This window comes from Labeo rohita, chromosome 18 (assembly GCF_022985175.1).
Source record: "Labeo rohita strain BAU-BD-2019 chromosome 18, IGBB_LRoh.1.0, whole genome shotgun sequence".
Lineage (NCBI taxonomy): Eukaryota > Metazoa > Chordata > Actinopteri > Cypriniformes > Cyprinidae > Labeo > Labeo rohita.
Genome location: NC_066886.1, coordinates 21586476 through 21601846, shown reverse-complemented (window position 1 = coordinate 21601846; position 15371 = coordinate 21586476). Strand labels below are relative to the sequence as shown.

Here is a 15371-nt window from a genome sequence, read left to right as displayed (position 1 = left end):
AATTTGTGGCCATGATATAGTCCTATACCTATATCATGTTAAATGAAGTCAGATTTTATGCTTTTTTACTTTTATAGTGCAATAGTTCGCAATACACATTGTTTTTAATATTTTGAAGTGAGGGGATGCGGTGGTTAAGGGATGCTGGAAAGCTGTCAAGGAACAGAGGTTGTCCTGGAAGAAAACTTGCTTCCTTCTGCCCTGACATAGTTCCCCAACTCTGAGGATTGTTTTTTTTTTAAGCAGGACAATGCTTCATGCCACACAACCAGATTAATCAAGGTGTGAAATGGAGGACCACCATATCAACACCCTGTCATAGCCAGCCAAGCTGCTTTAATTTTTGCACAGGCTGTGGCAAAAGTCACCCAGCAGCAATGTGAAAGACTGGTGAAAAGCATGCCATGATGCATGAAAGCTGTAATTGAAAATCAGAGTCATCACGCCAAATAGATTTCTGAACTCTTCCTAAGTTAAAACATTTGTATTGTATTGTTTAAAAATGAATATGAACTTTCCTTTACATTGTTTGATGTCTGAAAACACTGCATCATTTTTGTTATTTTGACCAGTTGTGATTTTCTAAAAATAAATGCTCTAAATGATAATAGGTTTATTTGGAATTGGGAGAAATGTTGTCAGTAGTTTCTTCATTTTACTCAAACACATGCCTAAATAAATAATAAATGAAAAACACTGATAATTTTGTAGTTGTCTCTTAATTTTTCCAGAGCTGTTTGTCATGTGACAAAATCATTGTCACAAGCGCATACAACACATCTTTTAAACAGATATCAGTGACTGTAATATTGGTATATACTAGAATTCAACCACTGAGGTGCTTTAAATAGCAGAAAAAAATTATATATATATATATAAACATTCCAATATCCAGGGTCTACAGTTATACATTGTGCAACTGTCATTTAGATAAATGGAAATGCTAAAAGAAAGCTTTTTATGTGCCAGAAGAGGGCAGAGTTGATTGCACATTGTGCGGCAAGTGACTTGGAGCAGTTCACCTTGTGTTGGGCCTGTCCTGACTTGTAAATTAAATGACCTTTCAACATTTTTCTAGTTTTGATGCTTGCTGATGTTTTTTTGCTCTGTGCTTGCAGCTGCATAATATGACAAAATCATATTAAAATAGTTTTTTTGTTTGTTTTGTTTTTGTGCTCTCAACAAGAGCTTTCTACAATTATCCCCTACTCACTTGTTTTCTTCTTGCATGTACTTTCGCCCTAGGCAAATTACAGTTTACAAAAGGGAGAGTTATCATCCAACCCTTCTTTCTTTGTGAGTCTATACTCATAGCACTCAGTTTGCACTCAGTCTCCCGCTCTCTCTCTTTCTCTGTGTGTGTGTAAAGTGATGGGATTGATTATGTGGTTGTGGGTGGTTGGATTTATTGTAGAGATGGTCAGTGTTTGTAGTGCGGGCCTGTCCTGTGGTCTGCAGGGCAGATTTGTCTCAGAAAGTCTGTATAAAGAGGGAGATATAATAATTGGTGGTCTATTTCCAGTTCATGTTGAAGCACCAGAGCCTTATCATGCTTTTACTCAAATACAGCATCTTTCTCGCTGCCAAGGGTGAGTATATTGTGTCAGAAAACTAAAAGGCAAAATAACTCTTTATACATTTAAAATGCCAAAATGATCTCTCTGAAGAGTTTTTGTTAACTGTAATTCAGCACAACATTACCTGACCCAGATTTTCTACTCAGCCTAAAATAATATTGTATTGTCTTTATTGTATATATTTCAACACATTAGGATTATCACATAAGGATAAAGTTTATTTTCCTTGCTGTAAAGTCATTTAGTTATTCCTCATATTAACAAAACTTCACATTTTACATTATCTTTCAGTGTTGACCTTCGTTCATACCGCTGGCTCAAAACTATGATCTTCACAGTGGAGGAGATTAATCGGGACCCTGTCCTGCTTCCAAATGTTACTCTGGGGTATCTGGTAGCTGACACGTGCCTAGCTGAGGGCACAACACTAAGTGCTGCTTTATCTCTGGTAACAGGGCAGGAAGAGACAGTGTCGGGAGCAGAATGTAATGGGGTACCAATGGTGCCTGTCATTATTGGCGACGCTCGTTCCTCTGCCTCAATAGTGGTGGCTGACACGTTGGGAGTGTTTGATATCCCCATGGTAGTATTATTTATTTATTTGTTATTGGAAATAATTTTTAAAAATAACTTATTGTGACTTAAAAAAAATCTTATTTTTCAGAGCAATTATTATACTTTTAAAGATAAGTATGTTCCATTGACATCTATGAAGCTTTCCTAGTATTCACTTTACATTTTCAAGTACATTTTTAAAAAATGTAATCACTGATAAAATGCACTTAAAATGCATATTTAAAGACAGTAGTCGTCTTAAATTTCATAGTGATCTCATCAGTAACCTAAAAGGTTTACATGTATACTCATACTAATCCAAGCATTCCTGTAAGGTTACATTTAACAAAATAAATAAAATAAAATAACCAAGAACAGGAGGTCCTCGAAGCGTGAGTTTGTGTGCAACTAATATTACATAAAGTAAGTTATTAATGCAGACTTTTAGAATTTATTATTATAAATGAAAATCATATTTAGTATATAACTGCCCTTTGTTTGTGAAGTAAAGCTGCTGTAAAAAGGCTCTTTAAGCCTTCTGTGTGAAATGCTTGAGTTCAGAAATGTTCACACATGTGTATTATGATCTGAAGGGGGACGCTTTAAAAAAAAAAAAACACTAATGTTAAAATAACACAAATAACTGCCTATGGATTTACCTTTCTGCTGTTGCAGTTTCAAATGATGTAAAACTAGTATGTTTGCATACATTAACAATCAAGTACTTTAGTATTATATATATATATATATATATATACACATATATATATATATATATATATATATATATTTTTTTTTTTTTTACCAAAGACAAGTTGAAAAGAATTGCTTCATACTTTTATTGGAGTAATAGACTTTGATCTGTGTTTTGTCTGTCCAGGTGAGTTATTTTGCATCCTGTGCCTGTCTCAGTGACAGTCACAGATTTCACTCTTTCCTGCGCACTGTTCCCAGTGATGCTTTCCAGGCCAAGGCCATGGCCCGTCTGCTGCGCCTGCTGGACTGGACCTGGGTGGGGGTGGTCGCAGGGGATGATGAATATGGTAAAAGTGGCGTGCAGCTCCTCTTGAAAGAACTGGAAAAAACAGGGATCTGTGTGGACTACCTGGAATTCATTCCAAAATCACACTCACAAAGCAGGATCAGACGAATTGTGGAGACAATCCAGAGTTCTACAGCTCGTGTGGTGGTAACATTTGCCATTGCCCCTGACATAGAAGTCCTGTTTAAGGAAGTGGTGCTGCATAATGTGACCAACAGGCAGTGGATAGCTACAGAGGCCTGGAGCACCTCTATTTTGTTCTTTGACCCAGCAAGCAGTTCTCTCCTAGCTGGTACCATTGGTTTTGCCCTGCGCCGGGCAGATATTCAGGGTCTTGGTGCTTTTCTTGCCCAGCTGAGCCCTGTGAAGCAGCCAAATGAACCATTTGTAAAAGATGTTTGGGAAGAAATTTTTGGGTGCTCACTGGCACAGGACTGGCAGCCTTCATCTAAAACTCCAAAGTGCACAGGCTCAGAGAATGTGGAGAAACATGGCCGCATCTACACAGATGTTTCACAGCTGAGAGTCACTTACAATGTGTATAAGGCTGTGTATGCTATTGCCAATGCTATTCACAACATGATGGCTTGTCAGCCTGGTAGAGGGCCGTTTGAAAATGGAAAATGTCCTGATGTGACCCGAATAAAGCCCAGACAGGTACAGACCTCCTGTCTTAAAAAAAAAGAAGAACAAAAATGAATTTAATAAATTTAAATTAATGTTTTATGTTAGCGAATCTTCAAATTATTTAGTTACTGCATATAATCCTTTGCTCTCTGTTTTTTTTCTGTTACAGCTTCTGCACTACCTAAACACAGTAAACTTTACAACACCAGTGGGTGAGCTGGTCTATTTTGAAGATAATGGTGAGCCATCTGCCTCATATGACATTATGAACTGGCATGTAGATGAAAGTGGAGCAGTGACTTTCGTCCAAATTGGACAATTTGATGCAGCCAAAGGACCAGGCCAGGAGCTGAACATAAAACTTGAGAAAGTGGTTTGGGGAGGGGGCTGGGATGACCAGGTATGTGTCCAGTGACTTCCAGTGATTTATGTCAATTAAAATGGACATAAATGGAACATTTATGGATAAAAATGCAAAAAAGCTGTAAACAGTAAACCTAACTAACCAGTGTGTTCATGATTGCAGAAATAAATGACAATAATATAGTAACAAATACCAATTTGCAATATCTGTTTTATATAGCTAAAATAACTGGAAGCAAATGACACTAGATGTGTTGCATATTTAAGTTACAAATGGGTACACCTTCACTTTTGTTAAGAATCAGGTAGATACAACTTCTGAGGAAAAAAAAAAAAAAAAGCAAGATTGTGAGAAATAATTTACTCCCTACTGTATGTGTGTGGTGTTACCTGCTTTAGATTTACTCTATTATTATTATTATATATTTTTTTCTGTACAGCACTTAAAAAAATGAATGTATGTGTTTGTGTGTAATTGTTTGCAATCAACTGCATTCAAAAGGTATGAGTAAGTGTGCAGGTGAACACATCCATAATCTAACCTCTCAGTATGGTGCAGATACAATCTTTTTGTGGACATCCCCATGCTGAGAGGGGAAAGACATGGCATGGGGTTGTTACAAGGTTGCTGTGAGTCTGATGGAGTTTTTTCTTCAAACATTCAGGTTCCTGTATCTGTATGCAGTGCAAGCTGTCTTCCAGGCACTAGAAAGGCTGTACAAAAAGGAAAACCTGTCTGCTGTTTTGACTGCCTCCCATGTGCAGCAGGGGAAGTCAGTAACATTACAGGTATTAACCTTTTAATTTTACCACAAACATCACAAGAGCTGTGCGAATAACATTAAAAGATCTGTACAATGTTCTTTAGACTCTACAGAGTGTATGAGATGTCCTGAGAGGTTTTGGTCAAACACTGAAAGAACAAGGTGTATCCCAAAGGTTGTGGAGTTTCTGTCCTTGCAAGATACAATGGGAATTGTCCTGACAGTCTTATCTGTCACTGGGGCAACACTGACCACAACTGTTCTGGCAGCCTTTTTCCATCATCGTGACACACCACTCGTACGGGCTAACAACTCAGAGCTGAGCTTCCTGCTACTGGTGTCGCTCACCCTCTGCTTCTTGTGTGCTCTGGTTTTTATTGGCCGCCCTGCACCATGGAACTGCATGCTGCGTCACACCCTGTTTGGAGTGAGCTTTGTAATCTGCATTGCTTGTGTCCTCAGTAAGACTGTGGTGGTGCTGGTGGCTTTTCGGGCCACTCTGCCTGGATCTAACCTAATGCATTACTTTGGACCCATCCAGCAGAGGGCAGGCATCTTTCTTTGCACTCTGGTACAGGTTGTCATATGTTTACTGTGGCTGCTGCTGGCTCCCCCTTTGCCCGGGGAGAGTGCAGGAGGTGAGATTGGTGCTCGAGTGATCCTGCAGTGCACGGTTGGATCTGTCGTGGGGTTTGTACTAGTGCTGGGCTACATCGGTCTATTAGCAGTGGTCTGCTTCCTGCTGGCCTTCTTTGCTCGAAAGCTCCCAGATAATTTCAATGAGGCAAAATTCATTACTTTCAGCATGCTGATCTTTTGTGCTGTGTGGACTGCCTTTGTGCCAGCATATGTCAGCTCACCAGGCAAGTACACGGTAGCTGTGGAGATTTTTGCCATTTTGGCTTCCAGTTACGGTCTGTTGCTGTGTATATTCACCCCAAAATGTTACATCATTCTGCTTAAACCTGAGAAAAATACAAAAAAGAACATGATGACCAGATAATGTGTACAAATGAAAGGATTTTGTGATGAGACAACATTTTTATAAGGGCAGTATCTATAGATATGTACAAACAAGTTCTGCTGTATTGATCAGTTTGTGATGATATAAGCATAGACTTCAGTGATGGGTTCCCTTGAAATGTTTGTTATTATTATTACTGTGTCTCAATCATAAACATAAAATAAATGCAATTTAAAACATACATTTTGATTTCTCAAATCGTGATTTCCCTCATCCTGCCTGACTTCCACAGTGTGTGCTAAAAAGATAAGAAGAAGAAGACGACGAAGAAAAAAACAGCAGTATGAACAGCTGTTTGGACTCATCAACTATTCAGCACACATCTTTCCCCTAAGTGACATGAACTAACTACCTGTGCAGAACTGCCTTTCAAACACACTACAGAGAGAGCTGGGTTATCAGGTGTCACTTTAGACACAGTCACTAGCCACCATGTCAAGCTGATCCTAGAATCCTGTAAACCCCAAATTGTACCACTGTCCCCCCCTGGGTTCCATATCTCTGATATTAGACAGTGAAAGAAAGAGACATTTACCACATCTTCACTCTAGAGTCTAGACTAAGCCTGTAAAAGGCTGAGATGATAAAAGAGGGAAAATAAATTAATGATGCTCCGGCGTTTGAATTTGTCCGAGGATATGTCACGAACCGTCAAGCATTATCATATGCAGCTTGTGTTTTGAAACCAGCGAAAATGGCATGATAGTGTAGAACACGGATTCACACAAACATTACAAACCATCAACTTTCAAATAATTAAAAAATAGTTTTTTGTAGTGTATTTTGGGACATATTCCATTCGGATTTAGTAGTTTTAACAAGCCACCAATAGAAGGCGACCAGTTACTAGTAGAGACCAATAGGAACCATTACAATATCTATTAATACCAGTACAATTCCCATTATAACCAGTAAAAGCATTACACATTCTGTGATGGTTTCTATTGCTGTTTTCAGCAGGACAGGGCCTCACTCCGCTGTTATAGCCTGTAAAGAATGATGCTTTATGTCAATAATGCAAGTGAAGTACAAAGCCTATAGTTTACATAATAAATTATATTTTTTAGCATCCAGATACATAGTGTCACGAATCTGGTCGGTGTCCCGTTGTCCGCTCACCACCAGATGTCACTCTCACCTCACCTACACACTCTGACTGTTGCACCACACTCCGGACTGCATCTCCCATCCTCCACCGCACTGATTGCGTCAGCCCCCGTGACCAATCAGGCGTTCTATAAAAGCCCCGGTCCTTCCCAGTGCACTTCACGGATTGTTGTATTGTTGTTTTGTTAGCGTTTTCCTAGTTTCTGGTTCCGAGTTCCTAGTCCCCTGTGTTTTGTCTTTCCCGCCTGGTTTTCTTATTTTGACTGTCTAGCCGCCTGCCTTTCGGACTCTCGCTCTGGTTTATTGGATTATTCTCTACGACTGCCTGTTACTTTCCTGTCTGCTCCTGATTTGACCCTGCCTGTACGACTATGTATCTGTCTCGTCCCAATAATAAAGGCTCGCATATGGATCTGCTTGCCTCTCGTCTCTCACTCCCGGTTACACATAGCAAATATGGACTGTGAGACGGCATAGTCGCGGGTCAAAACACCGCTTTTCCGTTCCGATCAGAACATCAAACAGGTTCTCCCCACTCAGTGATGCACCCATTGAGAAACCTGATGAAAGTGCTGTAGTTACTGACGATTCTATTGTACGGAATGTGAAAATAGAGACACCAGCCACCATATTCCAAAGGTTACTGGGAGCCAGAGCGCCTGACATCTTGGCAAATTTAAAAATGTAATAGAAAATTTAAAAACATAAATTCTGTAGGATTGTTATTCACGTCGGCACTAATGATGTTCGACTTCGCCAGTCAGAGATCATTAAAAATAATGTTAAAGAGGTGTGTGAACTTGCAAGTACAATGTCAGACACTGTAATTTGCTCTGGTCCCCTCCCTGCATGTCGTGGTGACGAGATACATAGCAGACTGTCATCACTAAAAGACTGGATGTCTAAGTGGTGCCCGCATAGGTTTTCATAGACAATTGGACAAGTTTTTGGGGCAGACCTGACCTGTAGAAAAGAGATGGTCTTCATCCCTCCAGGGGTGGTGCTGCTCTTCTTTGTAGAAATATGGCATATAGTCTTAGAGTTTGCACTTGACTAACTGGGGCCCAAGTCATGAAGCAGACAGACTGGCTAAACCGACCGTCTGCTAGCCTCCTCACGTCACTGAAATCAGTTCATTCTCAGCACATAGAGACCATTTCACCTAGATATCATGCTATAGAGTTTGTGTCTGTTCCCCAAGCTAGAAAATACAAAAAATGTCCAAACCAATTTAAAAGTAATAACTGATGTTCAACAAATAAAAAATTAGATAATACAGAGAAACAAATGATAAAGCTTGGCTTATTGAATATCACGTACCTTTCTACAAAAGTTTCTACAACCTTTTTTGTAAATTAAATGATCATTGATCATAAACTAGGTGTGCTCTGTTTGACAGAAACCTGGCTTAAACCAGATGATTACATTATCTTAAATGAGTCTACCCCTCAAGATTACTGTTAAAAACATGAACCACATCTAAAAGGTAAAGGGGGAGGTGTTAGGGTTAGGGTTCTACAATTTATAGCAATTTATTCAGCGTTTTCTGAGAACGGGCTTCAAGTATAACTTGTTTGAAGTAATGGTGTTTCGTATAACATTATCCAGAGAAACAAGTGTTAATGATAAATCCCCCGTGACGTTTGTACTTGCTACTGTATACAGACCACCTGGGCACCATACAGACTTTCTTAAAGAATTTGCTGATTTTCTATCTGAGTTAGTGTTGGCTACAGAGCAATCTTAATAGTGGGTGATTTTAACATCCATGTTGATAATGAAAACGATACACTTGGATCAGCATTTATGGACATTCTGAACTCTATTGGGGTTAGACAACATATTTCAGGACCTACTCTTTGTCGAAATCATACTCTAGACTTAATACTGTCACATGGAATTGATGTTAATGTCGCTGAAATTCTGCAGCAAAGTGATGATATCTCAGATCATTATGTAGTCTCGTGTATACTCCAGATAACGAAAACTGTAAGTTTCTTATTACAAGTAGAACCATCACTTCTACTACAAAAGACTGCTTTGTAAGAAAATTTTGTTTGGAGGAAAAGTTTTACGTACCGCCTGGCGTAAATGTACCCTATCCAGTGTTTCCCATTCATTAACTAGAGTGTGGCGACCCGCCACAGTCTCATCTGAACCGAAAATATTTATACTCGTCATTTTAACATAGACGTCTTTAACGTTGTGTTTCGTGCCATCGCTTTGGAAAAGTGTCCGTCAAACGAACTAAGCGTTATATGGTTTTATCCGTTCATCAAGTCTGTTTCGCTGCTTGTTTGTGAAGCACTTCATTCAGAGTCAGACGATCAGCTCGTGATTTGATGTTTGCCGCGTCAGAGTCAGAGCACTCTTTGACTGACAGTCAATGCTGTGAACATTGTTTTTGCCGTGAGTTTAGCGCGCGTTTGAGAATGCAACGGCAACCAGTTACGCATTGTCACATTAGCATAATTTCCAACATTTTAATGGGCAGATGTTTACAATATTCCACTAGATTTGTAATGAGACGCGTTTGTAAACCTGTTTGCACTGAAGCTGGAGTTTTCCGCCAAAATAAAAGCTCTACTGCAGTTTCCGTCAAAATAAAAGCTCATAGGTTTATTTCTTGGAAGCAAGGACTAAAATTAACAGACACGCGCACAGAAAATACTGTACAAGCAGAGCAAGCGCGTTGTTTCGATGGCATTTTCCCCTCTATTTCACAAGCGCCACCTGCTGTCAGAGAGTGAAATTCAGTCTGTTGTTTTTGTTTTATGCAGGTTTTAGCATAGTTTCACAAAGCTTTAAAGTCAGACCATTGTTTTTGATTCAAATGTTGAAATGATACAGACAAATTTAAATTAAAAAATGCTCATGCTACATGTGTTTCATCTTTGTTTGTATTGTGATTAAAATTCAGTGGTTGGTTCTTTGGTTCATTATTAAATACGTTTAGTTTTTGTAGTAGTACAACTGCAAAAATTTTCCTACAGAAGAATAAGGTAAAATAATATACCTGAAAAATACAAATTTTATTTCATTTATTTTACTAATTACTAATAAGTATTTATTTACTAATTTATTTTACAGTGCAATTATTTTACAATATATGGCTATTCCTGTCATAGGAATAATAATATAAAATTATTATTATTATAATATTCTAATTTGTTTGGCTTCCAAATTGACCAGTGTGAGTGTACTTTAGACTGAGACACTATATCACAACTGACTGAGTTCCCTGTAAACTTTAAGAACAAGTCAATTCACCAGATTTCTTTCTTTGTTTAGTTTGTACACTGACCTGTTTTGGAGCTCTTAATTTTTAACTTTCAGAGTGCACCAGAGAGATGAATTTAACTTTAAAATTTACAAAATTTTCTCCTGGGGGGTAAAGCCCCCCCACACCCCCTAGTGGGACCGAGGTCCACCACCACAGTCTCACAAAATTCTGTGGGAAACACTGCTATCCTATAGAAAAGCGTTAAAAACTGCGAGATCTGATTACTTTTCGACTCTTTTAGAAGAAAACAAACATAACCCTAGGTATGTATTCAATACAGTGGCTAAGTTAACGAAAAATAAAGAACCAACAGGCGTTGACTTTGCCCCTCAGCATAGCAGTAATGACTTTATGAACAACTTTACTTCCAAGATCGATACTATTACAGATAAAATTGTCACCATGCAGCCGTCAATTACAGTATCGCGTCAGATAGAATGCTATAGATCTCCTGAGGAACAATTCCACTTATTCTCTACTATAGGACAGGAAGAATTGTATAAATTTGTTAAATCATCTAAACCAACAACATGTATGCTAGACCCTATTCCATCTAGGCTACTAAAAGACTTGCTTCCAGATGTCATAGGTCCTCTTCTGAATATTATTAATTCATCATTGTCTTTGGGATATGTCCCCAAAACCTTCAAACTGGCTGCTATTAAGCCTTTCCTTAAAAAAACACAACTTCACCCCAACAAATTAATTAATTACAGACCAATCTCAAACCTCCATTTTCTGTCAAAGATATTAGAAAAGGTAGTATCCTCACAATTATGTTCCTTCCTACATAAAATGATATCTGTGAGGATTTCCAGTCAGGTTTTAGACCGTATAATAGTACTGAGACTGTTCTTATTAGAGTTACAAATGACCTGCTCTTGTCATCCAATCGTGGTTGTATCTCTCTGTTAGTGCTTCTGGATCTTAGTGCTGCGTTTGACACTGTTGACCACAACATTCTCTTGAACAGACTTGATAATTATGTTGCCATTAGTGGTAGTGCACTGGCATGGTTCAAATTGTACTTATCTGACTGCCATCAATTCGTGGCAGTGAATGAAGAGGTATCATATCGATCACAAGTGCTGTATGGAATACCTCAAGGTTCAGTACTAGGACCATTACTTTTTACACTTTACATGTTACCCTTGGGAGATATTATCAGGAAACATGGTGTTAGCTTCCACTGTTATGCTGACGATACTCAGCTCTATATTTCTTCACGGCCCGGCAAAACATACCAATTTGAAAAACTAACAGATTGTGTAGTTGAGATAAAAAACTGGATGATGAGTAATTTCTTACTGCTAAATTACGAAAAATAAAAAAAACAAAAAAAACAAAAACAAAACAAAACAAAATAAAACAGAGGTTCTAATAATTGGACCTAAAACCTCCATGTGTAATAACCTAAAACACTAATACTTGTCTAATGCTTGATGGCTGTTCTGTCAATTCTTCATCATCAGTTAGGTACCTAGGTGTGTTACTTGATAGCAATCTTTCCTTCGAAAGCCACATCTCTGGCGTTTGCAAAACCGCATTTTTCCATCTCAAAAATATATCTAAATTATGATCTATGCGCTCAATGTCAAATGCCGAAACGTTAATTCATACGTTTATGACCTCAAGGTTAGATTATTGTAATGCTTTATTGGGTGGTTGTTCTGCACGCTTAATAAACAAACTACAGCTGGTCCAAAATGCAGCAGCTAGAGTTCTTACTAGAACCAGAAAGTATGACCATATTAGCTGGGTTCTGTCAACACTGCACTGGCTCCCTATTTAACATTGTATAGATTTTAAAATCTTGCTAATTACTTATAAAGCCCTAAATTGTTTAGCTCCTCAGTACCTGAGCGAGCTCTTATCACATTATAGTCTCTCACGTCCGCTGCGTTCTCAAAACTCTGGCAATTTGATAATACCTAGAATATCAAAATCAACCGTGGGCGGCAGATCATTTTCTTATTTAGCGCCCAAACTCTGGAACAATCTACCTAACACTGTTCGGGACGCAGACACACTCTGTCAGTTTAAATCTAGATTAAAGACCCATCTCTTTAACATGGCTTACACATAACACACTAACACATTTCTATAATTCAAATCCGTTAAAGGATTGTTAGGCTGCATTAATTAAGTCAACCGAAACCGGGAACACTTCCCATAACACCCGATGTACTCAGTGCATCGTAAGAAGAATGGCATCTACGCTAATATTAGTCTGTTTCTTTCTTATTCCGAGGTCACCTTAACAACCAGATCCAGTCCGTATCCAGATCAGATGGTCACTGCATGTGGTTATGGATTTAGAATTAGTTAGTCATGTGCCTCAGCAAGTCATAACAATGATATTTTTGCAAATCATTAGCTAATGATTAATTAAAGCAGACAACTGATGAAATGCATGGCTTTAACACATTGTGGTAATTAACACATGAATTTACACTATTAGATAATATAATAAGTTATTAAGGAATTAATACATTATGACACATTTAACTAATTACAATTTATTGATTACTTAATCTATGAATCATAGAATGTTCATAGAGATGTATATTAACTCATGATTATCTCTGCATTAGTTAAGCATGAAGTAATGCATATTTGTGCACCCGTATTGTAAAGTGTTACCAAAATAACATTATTAACCGGTATTTTGTCTACTTAAACTGGCTTCAAAATGTTAATAATACAGAAGGAATGTATGAACAGAAACATTAAATTACCTATTCTGCTCGTAGTAAACCAGTTGATTTTTTTTTTTTTTTTTTTTAATTGATGAATTTTTGATGAACACCCATGAATTTTTGTGCAGGTTTGATATGTGTTGATCATAAAGCTTTCACCTGCAAAAGTAATTATTATGTTGGGGGAAAAGAAAACATTTGAATTATTTGTTAATAAACTAGTGCTTTCTCCTCAGTTAGTGTCGGCTAAAAAGATCAAGCTGCCGAATGCCGACAACGCACTGGCCATCTCCACATGAAATTATGTAACAGAGTAATGTACCTTTTCATTCTGACTGCGTAATTAGAGATTTTTTTTAATTGGTTCATTTAATATAGGCTACATTTCAAGCATTCTATGGATTTCTTTGTGAGGCAAGTAGCTGGTTCATAGCTGGTCTATTTTACGAATACGGCAAAAAGCACAACGTCTCTGTTTTACAAAAGCACAACCTTTTTATCGTGAGAGTACATACATCAGAGTTGTGAGTTGAGAGTACATCAAGTTCTTTCCGCAGAAAAAAAAAAAAAAAATTGTAACGGATGGTGCGGGCGCCTCCATGCCATGCAGTAAGTGCGATAGGCTAATAATCAGTGGTGGAATGTAACAAAGTATTTGTACTTCGTTACTGTACTTAAGTAAATTTTTACGTATCTATACTTTACTTAAGTAAAAAAAATAATGCATACTTATACTTTTACTCAAGTAGATTTTCCAGCAATTATCTGTACTTTGTACTCCACTACATTATTAAAATGCGTGTCGTTACATCCTTCCGAATCTTGCATAAAAAAAATTTATTTTAAATCGAAGAAAAGGACACCAAATATCAAACATGGACGAAGAGCCAACAACGTCGACTGAGCTTGAGCCTGTGCCCTGCAGCTCTGATTCTGAGAGACACCCCTGGTTTTATTTAAGCAAGTTATTTGAATTTAAAGGTTCAAAGAATGACTCCTGGCGTTTTCAATGTGTCAAGTGCCTACCTCAACGCAAAGAACTGTTGGCGTTTAAAAACTCCCCTTCAAATTTGAAGAAACATATAGAGGTAAGACATGCAATGCTAGTTATTAATATTTAAGTTACTAACTTGCTATGACATGGTGCTATGACTGTTATAGAAAAACGGATGTCAACATAACAAAAATATCACACCAGTATAATATTTGTTTGACGTAAGTTAGTGGTACCCTAACAGGGCAACTTCATTAGCTGGTTATTAGCACAGCAGGGACGATAGCTTGCTAGTACGTTACATTTTTGGAGATGAGCAAACTACTGCTATATCTGTACATTCGTAGTTGGCTAAAATAGCTGTTTGAAAATAGCTGTTTTTTCACTCAATGAAAAAATGTTCAAACTTTTTATACGGCCCCTAGCTTCTTTACCATTCAACATTGGGTATTTAGTTGACATTCGCAAGTAAGCATGCAGTTAAAACTATATCTAGGTTTGATTCGATTGTGAACAATTTTGCACTATGACAGTTGTTTTTCGTCAATATCATGACATTTTTTAGAATTTGCAAACATATATTATATTTATATTTATATATATATATATATATATATATATATATATATATATATATATATATATATATATTTAGCAATTTAGCGCGAAAGTATATGCAAATATCAAACCAGTTTTGTTATGCTTGGTTGTAAGTGTCAGTAGCTTGTCTTTTTAGTCTAAAGATGTAATCACGTTGGTTTTGCGTTTCAGTGCCCCATACACTGTGGTTTTGTATTAACGTAAATGTAAAATCCTGTAACTCTAGGGTCCAAACACTTAGTTTAACATGGCAAATACAGTAGCTTTTTGCTTTCTGCTGTAGCCCTTTTGACCTTTGATTGCCTGGCCAAAATTTTTATTTGAAGGTCCTTTGTTTTTAAGTTTCTTATCGTAACATCTGCCTTTATATTGACTTCATTGTTTTTCACATAGATTCTGTTTTTTTTTGTCCTGTTAATGTTAGGTTGATCAGAGTTCTAAATAGCAATATTACTTGCATGTTTTAAGAGAAGCACTCACCCTTGTCAAATTTTGTTTGGTGCTTATTTTTTTCTCATTCTAATGTGTTATACATTATTAGCCTAATGCTTTTGGATTTTCTGTAATCAATGGAGTATAAGCCTCAAATGCAGTTTTAGCTACGTTTTCCCCATGCAGGCCAAGGTAAAGGACTAAAGCAACTGTTGTTGAGCAGAATAAACTGGTCATACAAATTTGATTAAAGTGTTCAGAATAACACTCACCTGTGTACTTTTGAGTTTTTTTTACTGCTCTT

The 15371-nt window shown here is 37.5% G+C and overlaps 1 protein-coding gene across 1 annotated transcript; it reads left to right on the top strand.

The window, feature by feature from the left end:
* The first annotated feature begins 1371 nt into the window (after positions 1 to 1371).
* On the top strand, positions 1372 to 5983 carry LOC127180791 (extracellular calcium-sensing receptor). Its single transcript, XM_051135098.1, has 6 exons — positions 1372 to 1589; positions 1869 to 2160; positions 3013 to 3831; positions 3971 to 4201; positions 4830 to 4953; positions 5033 to 5983. Exons 1-6 carry the CDS (start codon positions 1372 to 1374, stop codon positions 5929 to 5931), a joined length of 2583 nt encoding a protein of 860 aa, XP_050991055.1. The 3' UTR covers positions 5932 to 5983.
* Positions 5984 to 15371: the final 9388 nt, after the last annotated feature.